The 27,196-nt window shown below is 49.9% G+C and overlaps 1 protein-coding gene and 2 pseudogenes across 1 annotated transcript; 2 read left to right on the top strand and 1 right to left on the bottom strand.

Annotated features, from left to right (window-relative positions):
* Positions 1-304: 304 nt before the first annotated feature.
* On the bottom strand, positions 305-16,420 carry LOC101558282 (olfactory receptor 7A10-like; annotated as a pseudogene).
* Positions 16,421-16,591: 171 nt separating this feature from the next.
* On the top strand, positions 16,592-17,634 carry LOC129401810 (zinc finger protein 177-like; the record flags this gene model as incomplete). The annotated part of the gene is made up of 4 exons (XM_055124683.1): positions 16,592-16,770; positions 16,855-17,140; positions 17,224-17,353; positions 17,564-17,634. Coding segments are annotated over 4 exons (666 nt in total), but the record flags the coding sequence as incomplete, so codon positions are not given.
* An 8,877-nt stretch (positions 17,635-26,511) lies between these two features.
* LOC101558819 (olfactory receptor 7A10-like) lies at positions 26,512-27,178 on the top strand (annotated as a pseudogene).
* Positions 27,179-27,196: the final 18 nt, after the last annotated feature.

The raw sequence follows: 27,196 nt of genomic DNA, 5'->3' as shown, positions 1-27,196 counted from the left end.
TACGGGATGCTAGGAATGGAACTCAGGTTTGTCTCGAGCAAGGCCAATACCCTATCCGCTGTGCTATGACTTCAGCCCCAGACATTTTTAATTAAAAAAAAAAAGTGAACTATAGAGTTTGTACAGAAGACATTCCAAGTAAATGAACCTACCTGGAGATCCAGAATCAAGTTATAATGAAGATCAGGTGGCAGGAGAGCAATTTCCTGCCTCAGCGTGTCTTGTTATCACAGGCCATTCCAAGCTCTGGGACAAGGGCCCTTTCAGGTTCTCACCGCGCCAAGGATTCTTTTCAGAGCCCTGTTTAAGTCTTTTTTCCTGATGGTGTAGATGAAGGGTTCAGCATGGGGGTGACCACCGTGTAAATCACCAAGGCCATGTCGCTGGAGCGGGAGCTGCGGGAGGCGGCAGAACTCAGGTACATGCCAATACCTATGCAGTAGAAGAGGGGGACCCCGGTCAGCGGGAGATGCAGGTGGAAACTGCCTTAGACTTGCCCCGAGCGTAGCCATGCCCCTGAGGGAGGAAACGATCTTTGTGTCGGAGTAAAGCATGCCCGTGAGGGGTCTGCCATCCGGCACCCAGATGGCAGCGTACAGCACGATGTCATTCAGCAGAGTGTCGGAACAAGCCTGTCAAGCCACTTGATTAATTTCACAGAAAAAATGGGGATTTCTAGGACCATGCAGAAGGACAGTGGCAGCACCATGAAATTTTGCAGTATGGAGTTTGGGGCGCTCAAGACCCAGTATCTTACAGATCTGGGGTTCATGATGACCGTGTAGTGCAGAGTGTGGTAGATGGCCACAAAGTGTTCATAGGCCATCATGGTCAGCAAGAAGTTGTCCAGTATGGCAAAGATGATGAGAAAATGCATGGGTGGATGCTGCCCTTGTAGGAGATGGCTTGACTTTTCGCCTGGATGTTCTGTAGCATCCTGGGGATGGTGGTGGAGATGAAGCAGATGTCCACCAAGGACAGATTGGAGAAAAAGAAGTAAATGGGCATGTGGAAGTGGGGGTCCACACTGATGGCCAGGATGATGAGCAGGTTCCATTTGACAGTGACCAGGTACGTGGACAGGAGCAGCTGAAGATGTGGGGCTGCAATTCTGCCTTCTTTGATAGTCCCGGAAGGAAGAATTGTGAAATTCTGGTATAATTCTCTATGTGTAGGTAACTACCAGGAAGGGGGGAAATTGAAAACGTATCGGCTAGTTTTCTCCAAATAGAACATGACTAACTTAAGTTGAAATTCTACAGTTGCTATTTTTTAGAAAAAAAGCATTGGCACTTTGGCATGGAAAATTTGGGAATCCCCTAGGTCATATATAAATAGGAATTTGTCTTATTCAAAATCTCCCACCTCCAAATGTATGTATTGTACAATTAAATTTTACTTTAATTTTCAATGGGATGGTAGCAATTTTTAGGGAGGGCCCCCCACCTGGTGGTGTTCAGGACTTACTCTTGACTCTGCACTCAGGGATCAATCCTGGTGGTGCTCAGGGACCCTATGGGATATTGAGGATAAAACCTGCATCAGCCACATGCAAGGCAAATGTCATACTCACTGTACCATTGTTCTGGCTCCTGAAAGAAAATTTGTGATTTTTTTCCTTTTGGATCACATCCGGCGTTGCACAGGGGTTACTCCTGGCTCTGCAATCAGAAATTACTCCTGCAGTCTCGGGCCGGGGCCGATACAGGCTTGAGCTCCACCAAGATTCGACCCTGGTGGCCATGCTTTTGCACGGGTGTTTGGTTGCTGAACGTCCAAGATCCAGAGCCAGCTACATTACTTCTGGTCCCAGCAAGTGCTTGCAGCCATGTCTCCAGACTGTGAACTAAGCTTTTGCTCCATGGTGCCCCAAGAAAGGAAATGATGCAATCTCCAACATAAATCTCCCTGGCCGACTTAGTTACTAAAATACAGAAATCCTAAGCCGCATGGCGGCTACCTCGACCGCATGATTTTATATCTCTTCATTCTCATCAGTGGAAAACTAATTATCAAATGCTTCCTTGTCAGTCGGTCCATATTTTGGGGGGATAAACTCCAACAAGAATAGTGAGTTCTGGGGGCTGGAGCGATAGCACAGCGGGTAGGGCATTTGCCTTGCACGTGGCCAACCCGGGTTCAATTCCCAGCATCCCATATGGTCCCCTGAGCACCGCCAGGGCTAATTCCTGAGTGCAGAGCCAGGAGTAACCGCTGTGCATTGTTGGGTGTGACCCAAAAAGCAAAAAAAAAAAAAAAAAAAAAGTGAGTTCTGTGTTCAAACTCCAACAACAATAGTGAGGTTTTTTTTTTCTTTTTTTTTTTTGGGTCACACCTGGCAATGCACAGGGGTTACTCCTGGCTCTGCACTCAGGAATTACCCCTGGCCATGCTCAGGGGACCATATGGGATGCTGGGATTTGAACCCGGGTCGGCCGCGTGCAAGGCAAACGCCCTACCCGCTGTGCTATCTCTCCAGCCCCCAACAATAGTGAGTTTTGTGTTGAAATATGGAATGTAATCAAGGTAAAGAGAAAACGAAGTGAAATTTATCAGTTATGCAGGCAGGGGTGGAGTGTTGGGGAGTTGGAGGTATACTGGGGTTTTTGGTGTTGGAATATGGGCACTGGTGAAAGGACAGGTGTTTTAGCATTGTATAAGTGAGACATAAACCTGAGAACTTTGTAACTTTCCACATGGTGAATCAATAAAATAAATTTTTTTAAAAATTACTCCTGGTGGTATTAGGGTACCATAGGGGATGCTGGGAATCGAACCCAGGTCAGCCGCCTGTAAGGCAAGTCCCCTAATCACTTTGCTATCACTCTAGCCCCAAAATTCAATATTTTTGAACTGAACTTTTTTGTTTTTGTTTTGGTGCCACTCTGGCAGTGCTCTGGGCTTACTCTCACCTCTATGCTCAGGAATCACTCCTGGCAGTGCTTGGGAGACCATATGGGAGTTTAGGGATCAAACCTCACTCAGCTGCTGGCAAGATAAGAACTCCAGCCACTATACTATCACTCTGGGCCCTAAAATAATTTTTTCTGTAGGAACACTGTTATTTATTCAGTCACTGATTAAGATGAATGAAGCAGGCATGAACTTCACATTACTTAAAAAAATTTAATTGAATATCCATGAGCAAGACAATTACAATTTGTTCATATTGGTTTTCAGTCATGCAGTAATCCAACACCCACCCCTCCACCAGTGTACATTGCCCACCACAAATGTCTCGTTTCCATCCCACCATCCCCCAATATCCCACCCGCACCCCCAGCCTCCCTCCATGACAGGCACTTTCCTTTATGCTCTCTGTCTCCTTTTCGTTTTCTGCATTATGGTTTGCAATACATGTACTAATAGGTGATCATGTTTGTTCAAGGTATTCAGTCTTGAAACAAAATTCTTTATTTTTTCTTTTTGGGCCACACCCAGCAATGCTCACCAACTTGGGGTGCTCTGAGCTGTATCTTGCTATATTCATGCCTTCTCTTCCTTGTAGAGGAGCGTTGGGGCACCCTCAGAACATGAGGTGGTGGTGTGTGGTGTTGATTATAACAGGAATCCTTTCCAAAGAGCTGAGTCAGACAGAGCAAAGTGGGTTCAGAACTCTTCTTGTTCAAAGCAAAGACTACAACAAGAGAATCTTGCCCTGGTCGTGGCTGACCAGGTTTAATCCCAGGTACTCAATGCTCTCCAGAACCCTGTGGGCCCACACGAAAGTCCCCCAAAACAATCCTCAGTGTCAGTGGGTAGGGCGTTTGCCTTGCATGCAGCTGACCCATGTTCAACCCATGCCATCACATAGGGTCCCCCAAGCACCGCCAGGAGTCCTTCCTGAGTGCAGAGCCTGGAGTAACCCTTGAGCATCACTGGATGTGACCAAAAAGAAAAAAACATCCTAGGCAGAAGTGACACATTTAGAATTTCTTGTGTCCCCCTGTTCATTCTCAGGCAGCTGGCTCTGGAGCACTGCTCACTAGTGTCCGTCCATGCTGAGTTTGAGTGGGGTGAGCCCCAGGCAGCATGGACACCTGGACACAGTTCACCAGCTTATTCTTTGACATGAGTCCCAGCAGGGTGCGGGCAGGCCGGGAAGTTGCTGGACTCTCTCATCCCTTCTAGACCTTGGCGGGTATAAGCGAGTTGAATCCACCAGAGGCGGCTTCCTCTGGCACATGGATCCTTCAGGAATGAAGGCAGCACCACTGGGATCCGGGGTAACACCTGAACCCCCACTCCACCCCACCCGGTGCACACCTCCTGATCTGGCCAGGTGATTCAGGGGAGGGGTGGTCGGAGGCAGGGGTGCGGCAGCGTCCAGAGTTGAGCTGAGGCAGTTGGGGGCACACAGCTCCACCAGGGGACCCAGTTCCTTCTGGGGTCCGACTTTGTTCCGTCACTCGGGTACCGCCCCATCTGTCCAGCTCCCCCAAATGTCATGAGAAGCCAACGAGCAGTCTCTGTCGAACAGGAGGGAATCCAGTGGTCAACAAGGAGGTCCAGAAGCAGCAGAGTTTTGGGGGGACAGGGCAGGAGGCAGGTTAAGGGGGGCCTGTACCATCTGACAGCTGAAAGTCCTTTGTATGGGGTACAGAGATGCTAAATTTCTAGTTAAACTTATGCTGTGCCCCACAAGAGAGGAGGGGAGAGGTTTGGGGTCTCCCTGGGGGCTGAAGCAGGAAGGAGATTCCTCTTGCCTGACTGTGAGGCAGTTGCAAGAGAAGATAAATGGGGCCACTTGAGCCGCAGCTCCATGTGTGCCCACCTGGGGGTGTCCTGTCTTTATCCCCGCCCCGCCTCCCGCTCCTGCAACCCATAAAGCCCCCCCCAATCCCACCTCGAGTGATTCCTGAGCTCAAGCTAGGAGTTAGCCCTGAAAACAGTAGGGGTGAAACCCCCCTTCCTAAAAATAAAGAAACCCCAGTACTCAATGAGTGTGTGGGCCCTGTGCCCCCATGAAGAAGCTCCAAGGTAGCACAGTGCCTGGCATGCTTGTGGCCCAGAATATAATCCTGGGCACCACCTCCCTCACCCTGCACTGCTGGGTGCAGCCTGGGACCTCTAACACTGGGGGGAACAACCAGAACTGTAAGGGTCACAGCTAGAGCTAGAGGTGCTGGCAGTGGCCCTCACACCCAGAGCTTTATCCAGGTGTGGCCCCGAATCAAGGAAAAGGAATTTAACCATGGACCCTGTATGCCCGAGTATTCCCCGCGCCTGGGCCAGGATGCCCAGAGACAGGCCTCTCCTTCCCGGCAGCCCCATTTCATGGCCCCCTTGGGAAAGCGGGCAGCGGGCTCCGTGTTCTGAGCTGCGGGGAGGGGTCACGCCTGAGCCTCACCCACGAAGGCCAGGTGCCTGCAGGCCTCCAGCATCACGTCTCTGTACAGGCTCCTCTGGGCAGGGTCCAGCAAAGCCCACTCAGCCCCGGTGAAGTTCACGTCCACGTCCTCAAAGGATACCGACTCCTGAAACACACACAGATGCCAATAAGCAGGCCCCCTTACATCCACAGGCAGCAGAGGCACTCAGGGGGGAAAAGTAGTGCCTTGGAATATAGCTCAACACCTCCGCCCCCCGTTCCTGGGAATATTACAGTGGCAAGTGCTGGGAGCCATATCCCTACCTCCCAGACTACGCCCCACCCAGACACCTGTGGACAACTGGGAACAGGCCATCTGCCCCGAAAAGAGTGACAAAGGTGGGGCTCAAGCAATACCACAGCGGGTAGGGCATTTGCCTTGCACACAAGCTGACCCGGGTTCCATTCCCAGCTTCCTATTATTAGGGCGCAGATAGAGATCTCCCTTGCTGACAAAGAGACTCCAGAGACTGCAAACAGCAAGCAGGGTTTCTTGTAAGACTGGCTAGCCAGGGTCCAGCAGCCCACGCGGACATGCAGTCCAGCAGGTTGGGCAAGACTCAGACCAAGGGTGCAGGGGTTACTTATATAGGCCCATGTTGGCCGTTTAAATGAAAGCCGGAAAGCCCACACATTCCCTAGCCAATAAATTCGTAATTCGACATGCCTCTCCCCCCAATCCCATTAGGCCCATCAGCTTGTCCAGCCTACAGATTTACAGGCCACAATTGCATAAGCACCTGCATGGGTCTGAGGGCTGAGCCCGGCCCAGGAGGCTATCTGTCTGCGTTATACCCTTACATGGTCATAGCACAAGAGCCACACATTCCTCTTGGAACAAGCCTATAGCAGAGGCCTGAGTGGAAAATAAACAGTTTTCATTGTCTTTGACCACGCACAGGGCAGTCCTGCCCTAACACCCATATGGTCCCCTGAGTACCCACTGAGTGCAGAGCCAGGAGTAACCCCTGTGCTTCACCAGGTGTGAACCAAAAAAAAAAAAAAACACTTTCCCCCTTCAAGCTGCCTTCAGAAAATAATCTCAGTATATTGAAAGGGGCAGTTTTCCTTTTCTCAGAGAAGCCTGGCTGGTCTTTGACATGCAGATCTCCTGTCTGATCTTTGACCTGATCACTTAGGCCTAATCCTTGACATTGTAGATTGCTGGCTCTGGCCCAGCCAGTATTTGAGATGTAGATTTCAGGTGCCTGCCCAGCCTTGTATTTGAGATATAAATCCAAGTGCTTATCCCCCAAGAAAGGATTTGGTTTTGTATCTTCTTTCCCAAAATTACTGGCCTGCAGATGCAAGGAAACAAGGCATGTTTTGCTGCCTCAATGTTCTTTCTGTAACTTCTCTTGATGCCATTGATGACATCACTGTATTGAGCCATTTAGAGGTACCATGATCAATAAAAGGAGATTACTGAGCTCTCTTCCTTTGCCACAGAGTCAGAGAGAACCTGGACCCACCATGACATACATTTTTTCTGCGTTCCTTGTCTCAGCACCTGCGACTGCACGAACCTTCATGCAACAGTTTATGGTGAAGAGGAGTGTGCTACGGTATTCTCTGAAAGCAACCCTTTGCTCCCAGTTATTTAAAATTTAGGGCTGGAGTAATAGTGACTTGGGGGAGAGGGGGTGCTTGCCCTAAAGGCAGTGAACCTAGGTTTGATGCCTGGAATCCCATCCAGTCCCTTGGTCCTAGAGTGATTCCTGAGAGCAGAGCTAGAAGTAAACCCTGAGCACTGCCTAGTGTGACCACCTCTCCCCCAGAGAATTCTTTTTTTTTTTTTTTTTTTTTTGCTTTTTGGGTCACACCTGGCGATACACAGAGGTTACTCCTGGCTCTGCACTCAGGAATTACTCCTGGCGGTGCTCAGGGGACCATATGGGATGCTAGGAATCGAACCCGGGTCGGCCACGTGCAAGGCAAACGCCCTACCCGCTGTGCAATTGATCCAGCCCCCAACCCCCAGAGAATTCTGAGAAGTGTCTTAGGTTCCCACTTGACCCAGTTCCCATCCCAGAATAATGTGTGAGGAAACTGATTCTTCACTGTTAGGGCACGGTTCTGGATCTCTGACCGCAGACAAGGACCACCCAGGCATGCAATTAGCAAGCAGGTAGTTTATTAAGCTGGCAGGTCCCGGGTGCGAGGCAAGGCCTCAAGCTTCTCCAAAGGAGATCTTATATAGACCTTCACTGGTCGTTACAGCAGAGCCCGCATCTTTCATAGCCAATAGATTTGTAATGATATATATTTTCCCAACCAATCCATTTAGAAGGACATCACTCCTTAGCCTATTGTTTTAGACATCAGCATTTGCATCAGTGTTCAGGAATGTCCTGGGTTTTAGGGCAGTCATGGGTCTAGTGGCATGGGTTTTGTAGGAGGCATCTAAGAGGCATCTGGTTATCTGGTCTGACTTGCAAGCTGGGGCGCCTGTATCCGAGTTTCTTGCTCAGGGGCAGAAAAACATGTTATTCAGCAATGCGGGCTCCTGTAAAAAGAATCTTGAGAAAGCTAAACTAATTCCTATATCTGTTCTGGGCCAATTCCTCACATTCACATTCCCATTCACACTTGGAGACCAAGAGCTGGAGGGATTTTCTCCCTAATGGGCTGGACGTCTAGATTCTCCCAGACACCACTGACTAAGTGAGCAGGGACTCTGATTTTCTTATGTTTTGGGGGCACACCTGGTTCTGTGCTCTCAGATCACTCCTGGTGTGGTTCTCATGGGGAGGGGTGAGAACTCAGGTCAGCTGTGTGCAAGGTGTTAGGGTCTGGAGTTGATTATTTCCCCCCTCCTGTTAGGGCAGGACTGGCCTGGGTGGGGCCAAAGACAATGAAAACCGTGTATCTTCCACTCAAGCCTCTGCTATCTGCTTGCTCCAAGAGGAATGTGTGGGCTCCTGAGCTACGACCATATGAGGGTATAATCTAGACAGACAGCCTCCCGGGCCCGGGCTCAGCCCTTGGACCCGTGCAGGCACTTATGTAATTGTGACTTGTAAATCTATAGACTGGACAACTGGACAAGCAGATGGGCCTAATGGGATTGGGGGGAGAGGCATATGAATTATGAACTTACTGGCTAGGGAAGGCTCGGGCTTTGGCGCTTTCCCCGTAACAGCCCACATGGGCCTATCTAAGTAACCCCTTCACACTGGGTCGGGGCCTTGCCAAGCACATGGGACCTGTGTGTCGCTGTGTGTGTGTGCACGACCCTGGCTAGCCAGCTTAATCAACTACCCACTGTTAGGGCGCGGATTGAGATCTCCCTTACCAAGCAGGGTTTATTGTAAGACTGGCTAGCCAGGGTCCAGCCGCCTACCCGGAGACCCAGGTCAAGCAGGTTGGGCAAAAGAACCCGAGCTTCTCCAAAGGAGATCTTATATAGGCCTTCCCTGGCCTTGCAGGAGAGCCCGCAACTTTCATAGCCAATAGATTTGTAATAATACATACTTTCTTAATCAATCCATTTAAAAAGACATCACCCCATAGCCTATGGTATTAGAGATCAGCATTCTCGCCAATATTCAGGAATGTCCCGGCTCTGGGGGCAGTCATGGGTCTAGTGACATGGTCTTATGAGAGGCATCTGGTTATTTGGTCTGACCACCACCCTTCTTGTGACCCAGGGCACCTGTATCCGAATTCCTTACTGAGGGTCAGAAAAACAAGTTATTCTGCAAGGTGGGCTCCTGTAAAAAGAGTCCTGTGGTCTGTCCTGGGCCAGTGTTTCACATTGTGAAAGCTAAACTAATTCCTACAGTCTGTTCTGGGCCAAATCCTCACACCTGCTTGCTGATTGCATTCCTGCGTGTTTTTTGTTTGCGGTCGGAGATCCAGAACCGTGCCCTAACACTCCAAACCCACACAAAAAGTTCAGCGGGTAATGTAACACAGACGCAGAGTTTATTAAGCCGGGTAACTAAGGTCAAGATTCTAGACACACAGGCCCGAGCAAGACCCTGAAAAGGGGAAAAGTTGCATATTTAACATATTTTAGTCAGTGCTTATATCATAGCCTACACTGATGAATTTTTTCAAAAACATAAATGAAAATGCAAGTTTAATAATTCAGAAGAAAACATACTTTCAAATAGTACAAACAAGGAGTTACAGATAGGTGATCTAGACACGTTTTCAGAACATTCTGGCAGCTACCCACCCTGCTTGTGTCTGGGTGGCTTCTATAGACATTGAATAGCGGTTATAAATTCTTTGCCAAAGAGAGTTGGCAGGTCATTTGGTCTACTTCTCTTGCAGATGTGTGTGTGTGGGGGGGTGGGTGGGGGGTGAAGCAGGGGTTTTAAGAAAAACAAAAAGGTTTTTTTTTTTTTTAAGGTTTTTATTGATTGATTGATTGATTGATTGCTTTCTTTTTGGGTCAGACGCAGAGATGCACAGGGGTTACTCCTGGCTCATGCACTCAGAAATCACTTCTGGTGGTGCTGGGGGACCATATGGGATGCTGGGAATCAAACCCATGTCCGCTGAGTTCAAGGCAAATGCCCTACCCACTGTGCTATTCCTCCAACCCCAAAAAACAAAAAGGTTTAAGTAAAACACAAGGTGAAAAAGGAACCAGGCACGATGGAGTTGCTCCTGCCCTGCTCTGTGTCCAACAAAGGGAAAGGCCCCCTGGCTGTGGTGTGGGATCTCAGCAGCATCTAGGACAGCCTGTTTGGATGTTTTCCTGGACCTTAAGCATTACTCCTTAAGCCTTATCCTACCTGATATCTGATAGGACTTGGAAGGATGTGAGCCTGTGAAAGCGGAAAGGCGGGGCGCCAGGAAATCTAAAATGCATCTGATTGGCCCTTTCCATCTCACCCGCTCTCATCGTCATCCAATCAGAGATAGGGAGTCAGCGGTGGGGGCGGGGAAATAACCCCTTCTGAAGAGGCCCCAGCCCTGAGCCAGCTCTTGGCTCTCTGAACGCGGCCAAGCTTTGCGCTGGACCCGCGGTGCCACCGGCTCCTGGGGAGGAGCGATAAGGCAGACAGATTCCAGATCCAGCAGCACTGCCCGGAGCGCGAAGACGGCCTAGGTATTAGACCAAGCGGTCAGGAGGAAGCAATCGGGACCAGGTGAGGGAGAGTGGAGTCTTGGAGTGGGAAACGGGGAAGGGAGGGATGAGTGACATCATACCCGAGGCTTCTGATCCCAACAACTAAACAGTTTAATGAAGTTACTTTCTGGGTGGTGGGGGGCTCACACCCAGCGATGCTTAGGCATTACTCAGAAATTACTCCTTGTGGTGCTAGGGGGACCTCTGGGATGCAGGGGATTGACCTGGGTTAGCTGCACACAAAGGGAACGCCCTACCCACTGTGATGTTGCTGGGCACCTTAATGAACTTTTCAACTTTTGGGGGTTGGGGGAAGGGTCACACCAGCAATGCTCAAACCTTTCTGACTCTGTAGTCCAGGATCACTTCTGGCAGGGCTATGGGAACCCAGTGGGGTGATGGGATTCAAACCCTCCCCATTTGTCTGCAAGACAATACCATTAACCTGTTTCAGGGTACTTAAGAGTGAACAACTTTTTCTGGATTGTTTCCTTTCGCTTCGGCCACACTTGTCAATGCTCAAAGGTTACTCCTGGCTCTGTACTCAGGAATTACTCCTGGTGGTACTCAGGTGACCTATAGGATGTGGTAATCAAAGTGGTGGCCACACCCTCCTCCCTCTACTCTGGCTCAGGCCTCATGAACTTTTTTTTTTTCCTCATTTTTTTCCTTGTAGGGTTATACCTGAATATGCATAGATGTTACTCCTGGTACTAAGATCTCAGGAATTATTCCTGGCGGTGTGGGGGGATTATATTGGATGCTGGGAATCGAACCTGGGTTGAATGCGTGCAATGCAAACAACCTATCCTCTATGCTATCACTCCAGCACAAAACTGATGAACTTTTAAGCATCTGAATTTTGTCTGCAGGTCAGTTCTGAAGAACCCACCCACTCAGAATTGAACCCTCCGTGGTACTAACATACTCGTTATTTGTCTTGCAGCAAGTCTGGAAGCTTCCCCACGTCGCTTCTTCATATGCCCAGATCCACTGTCCCCTGACTTCCAACCTGCTAAAGTAAGATGGTGAGTTTGGGCTTATTTCTTTTTTATGATTATGATGATAATGATGATGATAATTGTGTCATTTGGGCCTCACATGGTGGGTGATCAGGGCTGACTCCAGGCTCTGTGATCAGGGATCACCTCTGGCATGTCCTAGTGCCTATAAGGGATGGCAGATATGGAACTTGGTTTGGCCTCATGCAAGGTAAGTGCCTCCCCACTGTCCTATCTGTCCTTCCTCTCTTTTCCCAGCTTTTATACTGGTTAGTGGCTGAGATTTCCATGCCAGTCAGCCTATGGGTGGTTTCACCTCTGTGGTGAACCCCCAATGAACCCCTTGAGTTCTGATGCTAAGGTGTGATGGCAGGCAGATGAGGAGAAAGAGGCAAGAGAGGACAAGCCTGAGGAAAGTAGGTGGAGTCTGTTCTCAAGGTTAAGTCCAGAGGTCTTACCCAGAAGCTGTTCCTGCCCTGCCTTGAGGGTTGTTATGGGGACTTTCATGAATCAGACAGAAAGGTCCAATCATTAGTGCTTTGTGGTTATATAAATTTAGCCAAAGAAGTCTTTAGGGATTGCTGTTGGTCCGCACAAGTGACTTATGTGAAGTGGGGAGGAGAAAGACGGTCACTATCTCCCCCATGCACATTTGCAATCCGGGACCCAGGGTTTTTGGATTCCTGTCTCATGTTGCAGAAAGGAATTTCAGGAGTAGTAGTTCAGTGAAATTACAGTTTTTATTTGGAGGCTTCTAATTCGAGGAGGAAGAGAGAGTCAGAGAGAGCGGAGAGAAACAGCGCACCCCTACACACATCCCAGCATTAGACAGGAAAGCATGAAAATCCACATCTCAAGAGGGGAGATGCTGGGGACACATGTGCTCAGGCACCGAGTGTGCTTGGCCAAGTGGGGACACGCAGCTTTTGGACTCAGGCATCCTATGAACTCCCTTCCTTTGTACAAGGTGGCCTCTATGGAGATTTTCCAAACTGTCCCCAGGTGGGGCTTCAGCCTAGACAAAAGTCCATTGCTAAGAAGATGCCAAGGAGATGGGAGTGGTGGTGGTCTTCTTTGGAATTCCTTTTCTGGCCTTTTGTGTCTTTCAGACCTTCTCTGGGTCTGTTGCTATAGATAGGTGAAGGTCTTATGAAGCCTTAGTTCCTATTTCTCTACAAGGTTGTCCTTTGCAACTTGGAAGCTATTACTTCCCAGGAAATTTACTGTCATCACCTGGGGAGGGGCCTTCCCTATCTGCCTGCCCACCTACATCAGAATGACTCCTGACTCTGAGCTCAAGGATCTCGGCTGGAGGTCCTGGGGGACCTAATGGGATGTTGGAGATAGAACCTGGTTGGAGCATGCGATGCCAGCGCCCTTCCCACTCTGCCATTGCTCCTGCCCCATAAGCAACTCTTCCTGGAGGCCTTTGTTAGGCCCCTTGATGCTACATTAACAGACAGCAGGATCTCTCCAGGCCTTTAGGGAATCCTGCAGGTTGCCCAGAATTATCTGTCTGAGCAGCGAGTCTCTGGGGTCTGAGGAGTTGAGCAGAAGCTTCCTTTTTTTTTTAACTTCTTATTTATTGATTGATTTATTTGCTTTTTGTGTCACACCTGTGATGCACAGGGGTTACTCCTGTCCTTGCATTCAGGAATTCCTCCTGGCAGTGCTCTGGGGACCATATAGGATACTGGGAATTGGACCCGGGTCAGCAGCGTGTCAGGTGAACACCCTAAAGAGTGTACTATCTCTCCGACCACAGAAGCGTCTCTTAGGCATCACTTTATAACAGGAATCTTGGTCTAGGTCTTGGGAATGTGAAGTGGGTTTCCCCACATGATGCTGTTAGGTCACCCACCAATTCCTGGGGGTGAATGGAAAGGGCTAGTCACCAGGCCGCTGTAGTTTCCACATTCTTTGAACAAAGATTCCCTTTGTCACTCCCGCTTTTGCTTTTGGGGTCACATGCAGAGATGCTCAGGATTTACTCCTATCTCTGCATTCAAGGATCACTCCTAACAGTGCTCAAGGACCGTTAAGGATGCCAGAGATCAAATATACGTCCGCCATGTGCAAGGCAAATATTGTCCTTCCTGTGCTTTTGCTCCAGCCCCGTCCCTTTGTCACTCTTTTCGAAAGACCCCTCAGATTCCATACTTTTCTTGGCCGGGTGCTGTCATGGTTCGTGCCTCGAAGCACTTGCTACTGAGCTCTGCATTCTGCACACATCCTGGTGTTCCCCGTGGGATCCCTGATTGTTTAAAGTAGATTAAAGTAGGGGCTGGAGCAATAGCACAGTGGGTAGGGCGTTTGCCTTGCCCGCGGCTGACCCGGGTTTGATTCCCAGCATCCCATATGTTCCCTTGAGCACTGCCAGGAGTGGTTCCTGAGTGTATGAGCCTGGAGTAATCCCTGTGCATCGCTGGGTATTACCCAGATACCAAAAATAAATTAAAAAATAAATAAATGAAGTAAATTAAATTAAAACTCAGGATCCTAATTTCGCCAACCTGAGACCCGCTGCCCCCCCCTCCCCTGGGATGCAGTGGGACCTGGCTGATTGGCATCTGTGTGTCTTTCAGGAGTCGGTATCCTTTGAGGACGTGGCTGTGATCTTCACCCAGGCCGAGTGGTCTTTGCTGAATCCTGCCCAGAGGTGCCTGTACAGAGACGTGATGCTGGAGGCCTGCAGGCACCTGGCCTTCGTGGGTGAGGCTCAGGCACGACCCTTTCCCACAGCTCAGGGCACGGAGTCCGCTGCCCACATTCTCGATGGGGCCATGGAACAGGTCTGCAGGGAAGGAGGTGCCTGTCTATAGGCACCGTAGCCCAGGCGAGGGGCATTCCCGGGCAGGCAGACGGATTCAGCCTAACTGCCTTTTCTCCTATTCAGGGTCACACTGGGTAGAGCGGGGTGTCAGGGCCACCTCCTGCACCTCGGGCTCTTGTTGTGATCTTAATGTTGCTGGTTGGTCCCCCCAGTGATCGGGGGGGCCCTGGGCTGAACCCCATAGTGCTGGGTGAGGAAGTGGTGCCCAGGATTATATTCGGGGCCAGGAGCATGCCAGGCATTGTGCTACCTTGGAGCTTCTTCCTGGTGGCACAGGCCGCACACCTAGAGTTCCAGGGATGCTCTTGTTCATGCTCAAGGGACACTGTGGGGTGCGGGAATCTGACCCACCTCATTCAAGGCAGCTTCTTTCATGTCTGTTGAAGCAAACCAGTTGCATCAGTCCTATTCCAGTTCTTTTTTGTTCCCGCAGAACATCTCTTTCTTTGATATACACACCTGGTGATGCTCAGGGCTGATTCCTGGCATTGCTTAGAGGAGCCTATTGGGTGCTGGGGAGTGACCCGGGTCAGTTGTGTCCAAAGCAAGTGCCATCCCGGCTGTCCTATTTCTCTGCCCCTCCCCAGAGCCTTCCTTGGGGACTGAATTGTCTTCCTGCTTATTCCAGAGGGTTTCTCTCCAGGAAAAGACAGTGGTTCTCTTGTTCGTGTCTTGGAGAATAAGTTGTGCAGTGAAGACAGCACTGTGGAGTTCATGAGCAATGATTCCTGCAACCATTTAGGAGAGAAGCAGATGTTCCCTGATGCTAGTGACCAGCAGCACACGCAGAAGCGACAACAGAAGTGAGTGCAGTGGCCGAGGGGGGGAAGGGAGGAGGGTGTTCTTGGCGGGGGTGGAAGAAAACATCTTGGGAATCTCCAATGTCTTTCAACGTAAAAACAGTGTGTCAAACTAGTGCAGGACTGAGTAGTTTCCCCTTCATACTGTCCCTCGTGGGCCTCCTCTATTTACCACACCCGTGATGAGCATGGCTGACTCCTGGCTCTGCACTTAGCAATCCCTCCTGGATGGATTATGGGGTCCAATTTGACCTGAGTCATGCAAGGTGAGGGTCCTGGGTCAAGGCTGACAGCCTTCACTGGCTTCTTAAGTGGTTTCCACCCAGGACTCTTCTCGGAGAGAAGTTCCTTCTCCCGCTCCCCCCATACTACCCCACCATTTACAGGCTTAAAATAGTGCTCTACATGTAAGGCTTTGATGAATGATAGATCAAGGATTTATTCAGAGGAATATCGAAAAAGCCCTACCATTAGGCCTGAGGCTGTAGTACAGTGCTTAAGGTCTAATCTCCAACATGGTTTTTGGCTTCCGAGTTCTTGCTTCTGAGTGATCCCTGGGTCCACAGCAAGGAGTAGACCCTGAGTACTGCAGAGTGTGGCCCTAAGGTAGGAAGAAAAAAATAAACCCCAAACCAAAAAAACAAAACAAAACATGATCAAGGCTGGTGATTGATTGTTGATATTCATTTATTATTTTGTGTTGTGAGCATTTCCTAGGCCTGACTCCTGGTCCTACGCTCAGGATTCATTCCTGAGGGGGCTCAGGGGACCTGATGGTGTGTAGGGGATGGGTCCGGGACAGCATGATGTTCGGTTCCCGCTCTCCCAGTGTCCTGTGGCCTCAGCTGTCGGGATGATATTGCTTTTCTACTCATTGTGTCTCATCATTGGCAGATACGTCTTCCAAAAAGTCTCGGTTATGATCATGAAGCTCCTGCAGAAGCCAGAGGAACCTCTAGGCGAACTCGAAGCCTCACTGCACCCCAAAATCCTGCTACTTCTTCTGCAGAATGTTCTTCCCCCAGCACCCCCCCAACACTTTCCCACAGCTCTCTTCCACGTGACCTCGTTCAGGAGGGCATCTGCTGCCCAGCCACTGAGGAGACCCCCTCTCCTACCTCAGAGGCCCTCAGGCAATGCCCTCTGTTGGTGGCTGGCACCTGGAGACCAACATCCCAAGAATGCAAAGTGTGTGGGGAGACCTTCAATGTCACCAAACTGTTGAAGTGTCACATCAGGGAGAGCCAAGATGAGATGCCTTATGTGTGTGAGCTCTGTGGGAAGGGATCCTGCTACCCCACATACCTGCAGGGTCATGCCGAGAACCATGTTGACTTCAAGAGGTCCTTTACGTGCCCTGAGTGCCCACAGAGGTTCCAGTATCCCTGTATGCTGTGCGCCCACACTAAAGTGCACTCTGGGGTCAGTCCTTTCACCTGTGAGCCGTGTGGGAAGATCTTCAGGACTCGTTCGCAGCTGCATGAGCACAAACAGACCCACACTGGGGAGAGGCCGTATGACTGCAAGCAGTGTGGGAATAGCTTCAGGACTCGCTCATGTCTACTTCGGCACATTCGGACCCACACCGGGCAGAGACCGTATGAGTGCAAGCAGTGTGGGAAAAGCTTCAGCACTAGCTCGAATCTGCATAAGCACAACCGGACCCACACCGGGGAGAGGCCATATGACTGTGAGCAGTGTGGGAAAAGCTTCAGGACTTGCTCAGTGTTCCTTAAGCACCGATGTACCAACACCAGGGAGAGACCATATGACTGCAAGCAATGTGGGAAAACCTTCAAGACTTGCTCAGCGTTGTGTAGGCATAGGACCCACACTGGGGAGAGATCTTATGTCTGCGAGCAATGTGGGAGAAGCTTCAAGACTTGCTCAGCGTTATATAGTCACAGCCGGACCCACACCAGGGAGAGGCCGTATGACTGCGAGCAGTGTGGGAAAAGCTTCAGTACTCGCTCGGGCCTGTGTAATCACAGCCGGACCCACACCGGGGAGAGGCTGTATGACTGCGAGCAGTGTGGGAAAAGCTTCAGAACTCGCTCAAACCTGCATGCGCACAGCCGGACCCACACCGGGAGAGGCCATATGACGGCAAGCAGTGTGGAAATAGATTCAGTACTCGCTCATGTCTACTTCGGCACGTTCGGACCCACACCGGGGAGAGACCGTATGAGTGCAAGCAGTGTGGGAAAAGCTTCAGCACTAGCTTGAAGCTGCATAATCATAGCCTGTCCCATACCGGGGAGAGTATGCCTCCATCGTGACACTGATGGAGGCAAAGCTAGCACTGTCCACTGTGAAGGTGCCCGTGGCTCAGCCAACTAAAAGCAGCCCTGAGAGGTCAGTATGATGTTCTGCCACAATATCCGGAGAAAGAGGAACGCTGGCACCGGAGGCAGAAAGAGGGGTGGCAGGGATTGGTGTTGATTTAACACCCAGAGTGGAATCTCTTCACAGATCTGGGCTTCGAAGAAAATCGTTTTTCTGCCTTTCCGTCCCCGCGCGAGATTGACCCCGGAGGCAACTGAACCACTTTGGACACGAGCGGCGCCCCCAAAATGCCTCCAAACTGTGTGCTCGGAGCTTCTGGCCCAGGCACTGCCAGCGAGTGATGCAATTACCAAAAGAATTTTCCCTGGACTTCATATAGAAATCCAAAACCTCGCGGCTGTGATAGCAGCCGCGCGACCTAATATCTCTTGATTGTCAGCAATGTGTAAATGTTCCTTTTTGGCAGGGCTTACCGTGGGGGGAAACTCCAAACAATAGTACTGATTTTTTTGATGAAGGGTAAAAGATTATAGCGATAGAATTTTAGGCAGAATTTTCCCTGGACTTTATATAGAAACCCAAAACCGTGTGGCCGCGGCAGCCTAATGTCATCTAATCATCAGCAATATGAAATGGTTCCTTTGTAATGGGTTGGACTTTGGAGGGACCATAATATGGTTAAAGTTTGTAGCGACGTGTAATTTCTGGCTGTACTTTCCCTGAACTTTATACAGAAATTCAAAGCCGCGAGGCCGCTGCCATGGCCGCGCAACCTATTGTCATTTAATCATCACCAATATGAAATGGTTCCTTCTTAACGGGTCGGACTTTGGTGGGAAATCCTAACAAGAATAGTAAGTCTTTTGCTGAAATATTGAAGGCTACCAAAGTGGTAGCCATCTCTATAGACTGAACTAAGCTATATCCCCACGCCAGCTGAGAAGAAATATCCTTCTTTCTCGGGAAGAAACGCGGCGTGGCGTTAACCATAGTATGATGTCCATTAAGCTGACACGGACCTGGTGGCGTGGGAATGGGATACAAGGGAATAAATTATTATGTACTTGGAACAGCGGGACGCTGATGGAATCTCGTCCCTGGGGCCAATACCAGCGTATTACTTTTGGTTCCAGAAACTGCTTGCAGACATTCTACCAGACTATCAACTAAGCCGGAGCCCCACGCCGGCTGATGACGGGAAATAACCATCTTTTTTGGTTTGTTTTCCCTTTTTCAGGCAGCGTGGTGATTACTAAACAGGTGTGATCTCGGTGGCGCGGGACGAGGGGGGAAAAAATAGAAAAGTTATGTAACAAACAGCAGGACTTAATATCTCTACATTCTCAGCAATGGAGAGCCATCAAATGCTTCCTTGACAGTGGGACTGTCTTTTCTTTTTTTGGGGGAAACCCTAGCAACAATAGTGAGTTATGTATTGAAACATGGACTGTAACCAAGATAAAGCGTAAATGAAGTGAAACTTACACTTACAAAGGCGGGGACTGGGGGGGCGGGAGGGGGCGGGAGGTATAATGGGGTGGTTGGTGATGGAATATGGGCACTGGTGAAGGGAAGGGTGTTTGAGTATTGTATAACTGACATAATCCTGAGAACTATGTATCCCTCCACATGGTGATTCAATAAAATTTAAATTTTAAAAAAAAATCGTTTTTCTTCAATCACAACCATAGGTACATCATGTCAAATGAGAATTGGTCACTGTCATAAACATTGGTGGCTGGTCAATTGGTCAATAATACTCCTAGCTGCTTAGACCTGTGCATCTGCTTACCCTATTGTGTGAACTCTTAAGAGACATTAGTGACTCTACTACAATAAATGTCCATTCATAATGAATGTCAGTTTTTTCATTTCCCAGGGGAAGCATTTTGGTTTATTCGGCCGACCCTGGAATTGTGAGAAAGAATCTCCCTCCCTCCAGAGCGAGAAAGACCTTGTCATTGTGCTCTGTGTGTTAAACAAAATGAAGGTTCCATGTATGAGAAATGGAGTGGGTCGCTGTGCCATGGGGACCACTTGCTCTCTTGGCAATTGTGGTAGGAGTTTTCACATCGACAGACAGAACAGTGGAGAGCATTCTGGCCTGGCACACAGCTGCCATGTTCTGTGTGAGTATCTATCAAAGAACTTGCTGTGTGTCCCTTATTTCATGGAGCCCTCGGAATTGTGATAAATCCTTTACAGTTTTTCCTGGATGTTGATTAACTCATGTGGGTTGCAGTGAAATAATGGTCACATTGAGTTCCATATAAGTTTGTGGGCGTGGGAGGCCTGGGTAAACCTGAACTCAGATCCTCTGATTAGGGCGAAGCAGGCTGACCCAAGTCATTGAGTGCTGGGGTTTCTTACTTTTTTTTTGAGGGGGGGTTACACACTTATTGTTTTCAGGGCTAACTCCTGGCTTGATGCTCAGTGATCAATTGTGGTGGGATGGGGGGCCTTTATGAGATGCCAGAGATTAAACTGGGGTCAGCCATGCATAGGGTATGTTCTCTAACCACTGAACTCCCATCCCCTCTCCCTGAGGTTTCTGAAAACTGAAGACTTTGAAGAGTTTTTTTCAGGAGTTGTGGGTTCCCACACGAGACGATGCTCAGGGATCACTCATGAGAGTGGTCGGGGGACCCTATTGGGTGCCGGGGATCTGGCTTAGAATGACAGCCTGCCTTGCCAGTGCTCCACCACTGTCCTTTCTACACGGTCCCCGCTCTTTTCCAATTCCTGCTGTGCCTACTCAGGGGTATCCTCACTAGGATTACTAAAGGATCCCATCTTGCACTTTGGTCCATCTTGCACTTTGGTCGTGATGCTGCAGTTTCTCTTTCTTGTGGGGAGTCCAGACTTTGCCGGGTCTGGGTTGCTGGAGGTGAGAACTTCCAGCCTTTTCTCATCTATTAAAGCCAGAGGAACTCGGTGTAACAAACTGTTTTCTTTTAGGTTATACCCAGCAGTACTTCTGGGGATTGAAACAGTCAGTTGCATGCAAGGCAAGTGCCCCATCAGCTGAAAATGTGGGTGACTCTTCCCCTGGTGAATAGTTCCCTGTTTTTATTCAAGAATATCATTAGCCACTGGTGGAGTAGTAGTACAGTGGGGAAATCACTTGCCTTTCCCATGGCTGACCGGAGGTGGATCCCTGGTATCGCTTATGGTCTCTGAGCACTGCCAGGAGTGATTTCCTGAGTGCAGAGCTAGGAGGAATCCCAGAGCATCGCTGAGTGAGACCTCAAAACCAAAATAAGACAATATCACTCTCCATATGCTCAAATTAAATGAGGGCAACTCATCACAGCAGAGTTGAGGTGTTATAAATGAAAAGCATTTTCAGGTACCTCTAGGAGAAAGTTAAAGAAATACACTTAGGTGCCATGATGTAATATTTTAAATCAAGTAATAATTATTGGAGGGAAGTAAGGGGAAATCATTTGGCATGAGGAGTGAGTGTTACAAAATCTCAGGTGTCTGTTCAAGAGTCCAACCTCTCTTGATCCAGCTTGGAAAGTAACTTTGGGAAATACCCCGAACTGGATGGTTAAAAAAATGTTCCTCTGGGCCCAGAGCAAGTAGGTCACTTATCTTGCACATGGCTGACGTGAGTTCAAAGCCTGGCATTCCACAGGATCCACGGAGTGATCCCTGAGTGCATAGCCAGGAGTCAGCCCTGAGCATTGCTGGGTGTCACCCATCAAATTTTTGCAAGAGAGCAGATGCTTAATAAAGTGAATGTGGGCTGGAACAGCAGGAAAAGCTCTTGGCTTGCGCAAGACCGGCCTGGGTTCAATCCCCGGCATCCTATTACGGTCCACAGAGCCCTGCCAGGAGTCAGCTCTGAGTGTACAGGCAGAAGTCAGCCCTGAGCAAAGCCATTTATGCCCCCCCTCAGATATATATATATATATATATATATATATACATATATATATATATTTTATGTCACACTCAGGAATGCACAGGGGTCACACCTGGTTCTATACTCAGGAATTACCCCTTGTGGTGTCCAGTGGACCATATGTGATGCTGGGAATCGAACTCAGGTTGGCGGCGAGCAAGGCAAATGCCCTTCCCACTATCCTATGACTTCAGCCTCAGATCACGGGGCGCTCGTGACCCAGTATCCTAGAGATCTGGGGTTCATGATGACTGTGTAGTGCATGTGTGGTAGATGGCCACAAAGTGGTCATAGGCCATCACAGTCAGCAAGAAGTTGTCCAGTATGGCAAAGACGATGAGAAAATGCATGGGTGGATGCTGCCCTTGTAGGAGATGGCTTGGCTTTTCGCCTGGATGTTCTGTAGCGTCTTGGGGACGGTGGTGAAGATGAAGGAGATGTCCACCAAGGACAGGTCAAAGAAAAAGAAGTACGTTATCGTGTGGAAGTGAGGGTCCAGGCTGATGGCCAGAATGATGAGCCGGTTCCATTTGACAATGACCAGGTACGTGGACAGGAGCAGCTGAAGATGTGGGGCTGCAATTCTGCCTCCCTAGATAATCCCAGAAGGAAGAATTGTGAAATTCTGATATAATTCTGTTTCCATGTGTAGGTAACTACCAAGAAGGGGGGAAATTGAAAACATAACAGCTCGTTTTCTCCAAACAGAACATGACTAACGTAGGTTGAAATTCTACAGCTGCTATTATTTAGAAAAAAACATTGCCACTTTGGCATGGAAATTGTAGGAATCCCCTAGGTCTTATATAAATAGAAATTTGTCTTATTCAAAGTCTCCCAACCAAATGTATGTATTGTATGCTTTAATTTTCAATAGGATAGGAGCAATTTTTAGGGAGAGCCCCACCTGGTGGTGCTGAAGACTTACTCTTGACTCTGCTCTTAGGAATCAATCCTGGTGGTGCTCAGGGACCCTATGGGATGCTGAGGCTAAAACCTGCATTAGCCACATGCAAGGCAAACATCATACCCACTGTATCATTGTTCTGACTCCTGAAAGAAAATTTGTGATTTTTTTTTCTTTTTGAATCACATCGGGCAATGCACAGGTGTAACTCCTGGCTCTGAACTCAGGAATTATTCCTGGCGGTGCTCAGGGGACCATAGGGGATGCTGGGAATCGAACCCAGGTCAGCCGCCTGCAAGGCAAATGCCCTATCCTCTCTGCTCTCATTCCAGCCCCAACATTCATTTATTTTTTTTTTCTTTTAGGGTCCCACCCAGCGATGCTCAGGGGTTATTCCTGGCTTTGCACTCAGGAATTACTGCTGCCTGTTCTTGGGGGACCATATGGGATGCCTCGGATCGAACCTGGGTCGGCCCCATGCAAGGCAAGTGCCCTACCTGCTGTGCTATTGCTCCGGCCCAAAATTCAATATTTTTTTTAACCGAACTATTTTTGGTTTTGTTTTGGGGCCACTCTGGCAGTGCTCTGGGCTTATTCTCTCGTCTGTGCTCAAGAATCACTCCTGGCAGTTCTTGGGGGATCATATGGGAGTTTAGGGATCAAACCTCACTCAGCTGCTGCAAGACAAGAACTCCAGCCACTATACTATCATTCTGGCTCCTAAAATAATTTTTTTTCTGTAGGAACACTGCTATTTATTCAGCCACTGATGAAGCTGAATGAAACAGATATGAACTGCACATTACTTAAAAAAATTAATTGAATATCCATGAGCAAGATAATTACAATTTGTTCATTATTGGGATTCAGTCATACAGTGATCCAACACCCATCCCTCCACCAGTGTACATTGCCCACCACAAAGGTCCCGTTTCCATCCCACCATCCCCCTGTACCCCACCCCCACCCCCAGCCTCCCTCCATGACAGGCACTTTTCTTTTAGCTCTCTCTCTCTCCTTTTCCTTTTCTGCATTATGGTTTGCAATACATGTACTAATAGGTCATCATGTTTGTTCAGGGTATTCAGTCTTGAAACAAAATTGTTTATTTATTCTCTCCGGGGCACACCCAGCAATGCTCACCAACTTGGGGTGTTCTGAGCTGTATCTTGCTATATTCATGCCTCCTCTTCTTTGTAGAGGAGCGTTGGGGCAACCTCAGAACGTGAGGTGGTGGTATGTAGGATTGACCATAACAGGAATCCTTTCCAAAGGGCTGAGTCAGACAGAGCGAAGCGGGTTCAGAACTCTTCTTGTTTAAACGAAGAGAACAACAAAAGAATCTTGCCCTGGTTTTGGCTGACCAGGTTCAATCCCAGGTACTCAATGCTCCCCAGAACCATGTGGGCCCACACGAAAGTCCCATCAGAAAATCCTCGGTGCCAGAACTAAAGTACAGTGGGTAGGGCATTTGCCTTGCATGCAGCTGACCCACGTTCAACCCATGCCATCCCATAGGGTCCCCCAAGCATCACCAGGAGTCCTTCTTGAGTGCAGAGCCTGGAGTAACCCTTGAGCATCACTGGATGTGACCAAAAAGAAAAAACATCCTAGGCAGAAGTGACGTATTTAGAATTTCCTGTGTCCCCTTGTTCATTCTCAGCTGGCTCTGGAGCACTGCTCACTGGGTGTCCCTCCATGCTGAGTTTTTAGTGGGGTGAGCCCCAGGCAGCATGGACAGCTGGACACAGTTCACCAGTTTATTCTTTGATGTGAGCCCAGCAGGGCTCGGGCAGGGCCGGAAGTTGCTAGACTCTCTCATCCCTTCCAGCCCTTGGTGGGTATAAGCGAGTTGAATCCACCAGAGTGGCTTCCCCTGGTACGAAGGTAGCACCACTAGGATCTGGGGTAACCCCAGAACCCCTACTGTGCTGCACCCGGTGCACACCTCCTGATCTGACCAGGTGATTCGGTGGAGGGGGGGTTGGAGGCAGGGTGTGGTAGTGTCCAGAGTTGAGCTGAGGTAGTTGGGGGCACACAGCTCCGCCAGAGGACCCAGTTCCTTCTGGGGTCCCACTTTGGTCCTTTACTTGGGACTGCCCCATCTGTCCAGCTCCCCCAATGTCAGGAGAAGCCAACGAGCAGTCTCTGTCGAACAGGAGGGAATCTAGTGGTCAACAAGGAGGTCTGGAAGCAGCACAGTTTTGGGGGGACAGGGCAGGAGGCAGGTAAATGGGGGGTGTACCATCTAAGAGCTGAAAGTCCTTTGTATGGGGTACAGAGATGCTAAATTTCTAGCTAAACTTCTACTGTGCCCCACAAGAGAGCAGTGGAGAGGTTTGGGGTCACCCTGGGGGCTGAAGAAGGAAGGAGATTCCTCTTGTCTGACCATGAGGCTGTTGCAGGAGAAGATAAATGGGGCTACTTGAGCCGCAGCTCCATTAGTACCCACGTGGAGGTGTCCTCTCTGTTCCCTCCTCCCCCTCCTGCAACCCCCGAGACTCTCAGCTACCCAAGCAGAGGGGCTCCAGCTGGAAGCGAACTTCTGGTCTGGCTGTCCTGTCTGAAGCCCGCAGCTGCCTTGTGTAGCAGCTGCAGGACGCTTCCCTGGTGGCGCTGAATTCCAGTAGGGTCAGGCTTAGGCTGTCCGTACCGGCGGCCACCAGGTCGAGCAGCGGCAGGATGCGTCCCTGGCGGCGCTGAATTCCAGCAGGGTCTCGGCCTGGCCCTACCGGAACTGCGGGGTTGCGGGCAGAGCGGGTCAGGGGTACAGTGCATGGACACAAGGACCCCACTGCGCCCTCCCGCCGCCCGCTCTGCGGACCTGGCAATCTTCCTGGGTGTCCCGAAGCCCGGCCGTCGCCATCTGGTTGAGGCCCAGCTCCTGGCGTAAGGCCCCCTGGAAGCGAAGCCCGAGGCCCTGGCACCCCGCACCACGTCGAACCTGGTGGCCGAGTTCTGGCATTGGCAGGAGAAGGTCTGCCTGGAGCCGGCAGCCAGCGCTCAGCAGGGACAGGAAGGTCACCCGCACGATGCTCACCAGGTGCCATCTGCGTCCACGCAGGAGAACAGCTGGTGCCCAGGCAGGAGTCAGGGGCAGGCGGGCCGCCAGGGTCAGGTTGGCCAGCCCTGGCTCTTCCTTCTGTTTGCACTGTGTGTTTGTGTTTGCACACCTGGTGGGGCTCAGGGATGACTCCTGGCGGGGCTCAGGGGACACTATAGGGTGCCTGGGATCAAACCCCGATCGATGAGTACAAGGCCAGCGCATCCCTGCTGGACATCGCTGCGGCCCAACTGAGCCTCTTTCCCCCTAGAGACGCCTGTGCTCTCTCCACAGCGCATACTACTCTCTACACCTTTCTAAAGAAGTTTCTATAAAAACTATATTGTTGGGGCCAACACCATGGTACAGTGGGGAGGGCACACAGCCTTGCACACAGCAGACCCGGGTTTGATTCCCGACATCGCATTAGGGTCTCCTTCTGCACAGTCAGGAGTAACTTTCAGATGCAGAGTCAGGAGTCAGCCCTGAGCACCGTGGGTGTAGTCCAAAAAGATAAGCAAAAAGAAAATGATCTTGCTTCTCTCTCTCTCTCTCTCTCTCTCTCTCTCTCTCTCTCTCTCTCTCTCTCTCTCTTAAAAAAATCCAGCTGAGCCTTTCTCGACTCTGAACTTCTGTAGAGTCTGTTCCTGCCACTGGCACAATTGTCTCTGTTTGAGTCACTGACCTTAGTCATTGCTTCGATCTCAGTCCTCGGTCAGGCTACACCTTTTCCCTGAAATCCCTAAGCCAAAACTCCCACCATGCCTGTGGGTCCCCTGCCCTCTCCCGGGATCCAGCCTCTCTCATCCCGGCCCACCTGAGTCCGAACACCATGACTGACCTTCTCCCCTCGTAGGAAGGAGCTGGACCAGCCTCTTGGCTTCTGCCTGGACCATGAGGCCAGTTTCATTTGAGGGACACAGCGGGTCAGTGAGCACAGGCTCTGGGTGCCCCCACCAGCATCTTTTTTTGGGGGGGAGGGTCTAACTGGGTTTGGGGAATTTCAACTTATTTTTGTCATGTTCTGTTTGGAGAAAATTAGTCATCATGTTTTTAATTTTCCCATTTCCTGGTAGTTACCTACACATGGAAAAAGAGAATTATACCAGAGTTTCACAATTCTTCCTTCTGGGATTACCAAGGGAGCCAGAATTGCAGCCCCTCATCTTCGGCTTTTTCTGTCCATGTACCTTGTCACAATCTTGGGGAACCTCCTCATCATAATGGCCGTCAACATACACCCCCACCTCCACATGCCCATGTAATTCTTCCTCTCTAACCTGTCCTTGGTGGATATCTGCTTCATCTGTCCACAAGATGCTACAGAGCATCCAGACGAAAAGCCAAGCCATCTATGAGGGCTGCATCATCCAGATGCACTTTTTCATCATCTTCGCATTACTGGACAACTTCTTGCTGGCCGTGATGGCCTACAAACACTTTGTGGCCATCTGCCACCCCCCACCCCCACTACACAGTCATCATGAACCCCCAGCTCTGTGGGCTGCTGGTTCTGGGCTGCTGGATCATGAGCGCCTGAACTCCTTACTGCAAAGTTTCATGATGCTGCGACTGTCCTTCTGCATGATTCTGGAAATCCCCCACTTTTTCTGTGAAATCAACTGAGTGGTTCAAGTGGCTTGTTCTGACACTCTGCTGAATGACATCTTGCCTTACACCGCCATTGGGGTGCTGGGCGGCGGACACCACACGGGCATCCTTTACTCTTAAACTAAGAGCGTGTCTTCCATCCACGGCATGGCGTCGGCTCAGGGCAAGTCTAAGGTGTTTTCCATCTGCGCATCCCACCTGTCCGTGGTGTCCCTCTTCCACTGCACATGCATTTGCATGAACCTGAGCTCTGCCGCCTCCCGTATCTCCTACGACAGCGCCAACGCCTCGGTGATGTACACAGTGGTCACACCCATGCTGAACTCCTGAAACCCGTTAGTCTTGCAG

The sequence above is a fragment of the Sorex araneus genome, chromosome 2 (genome assembly GCF_027595985.1).
Source record: "Sorex araneus isolate mSorAra2 chromosome 2, mSorAra2.pri, whole genome shotgun sequence".
NCBI lineage: Eukaryota > Metazoa > Chordata > Mammalia > Eulipotyphla > Soricidae > Sorex > Sorex araneus.
The sequence above is the reverse complement of the archived record's forward strand: the minus strand, read 5'-3'. Positions and strand labels throughout refer to the sequence as shown.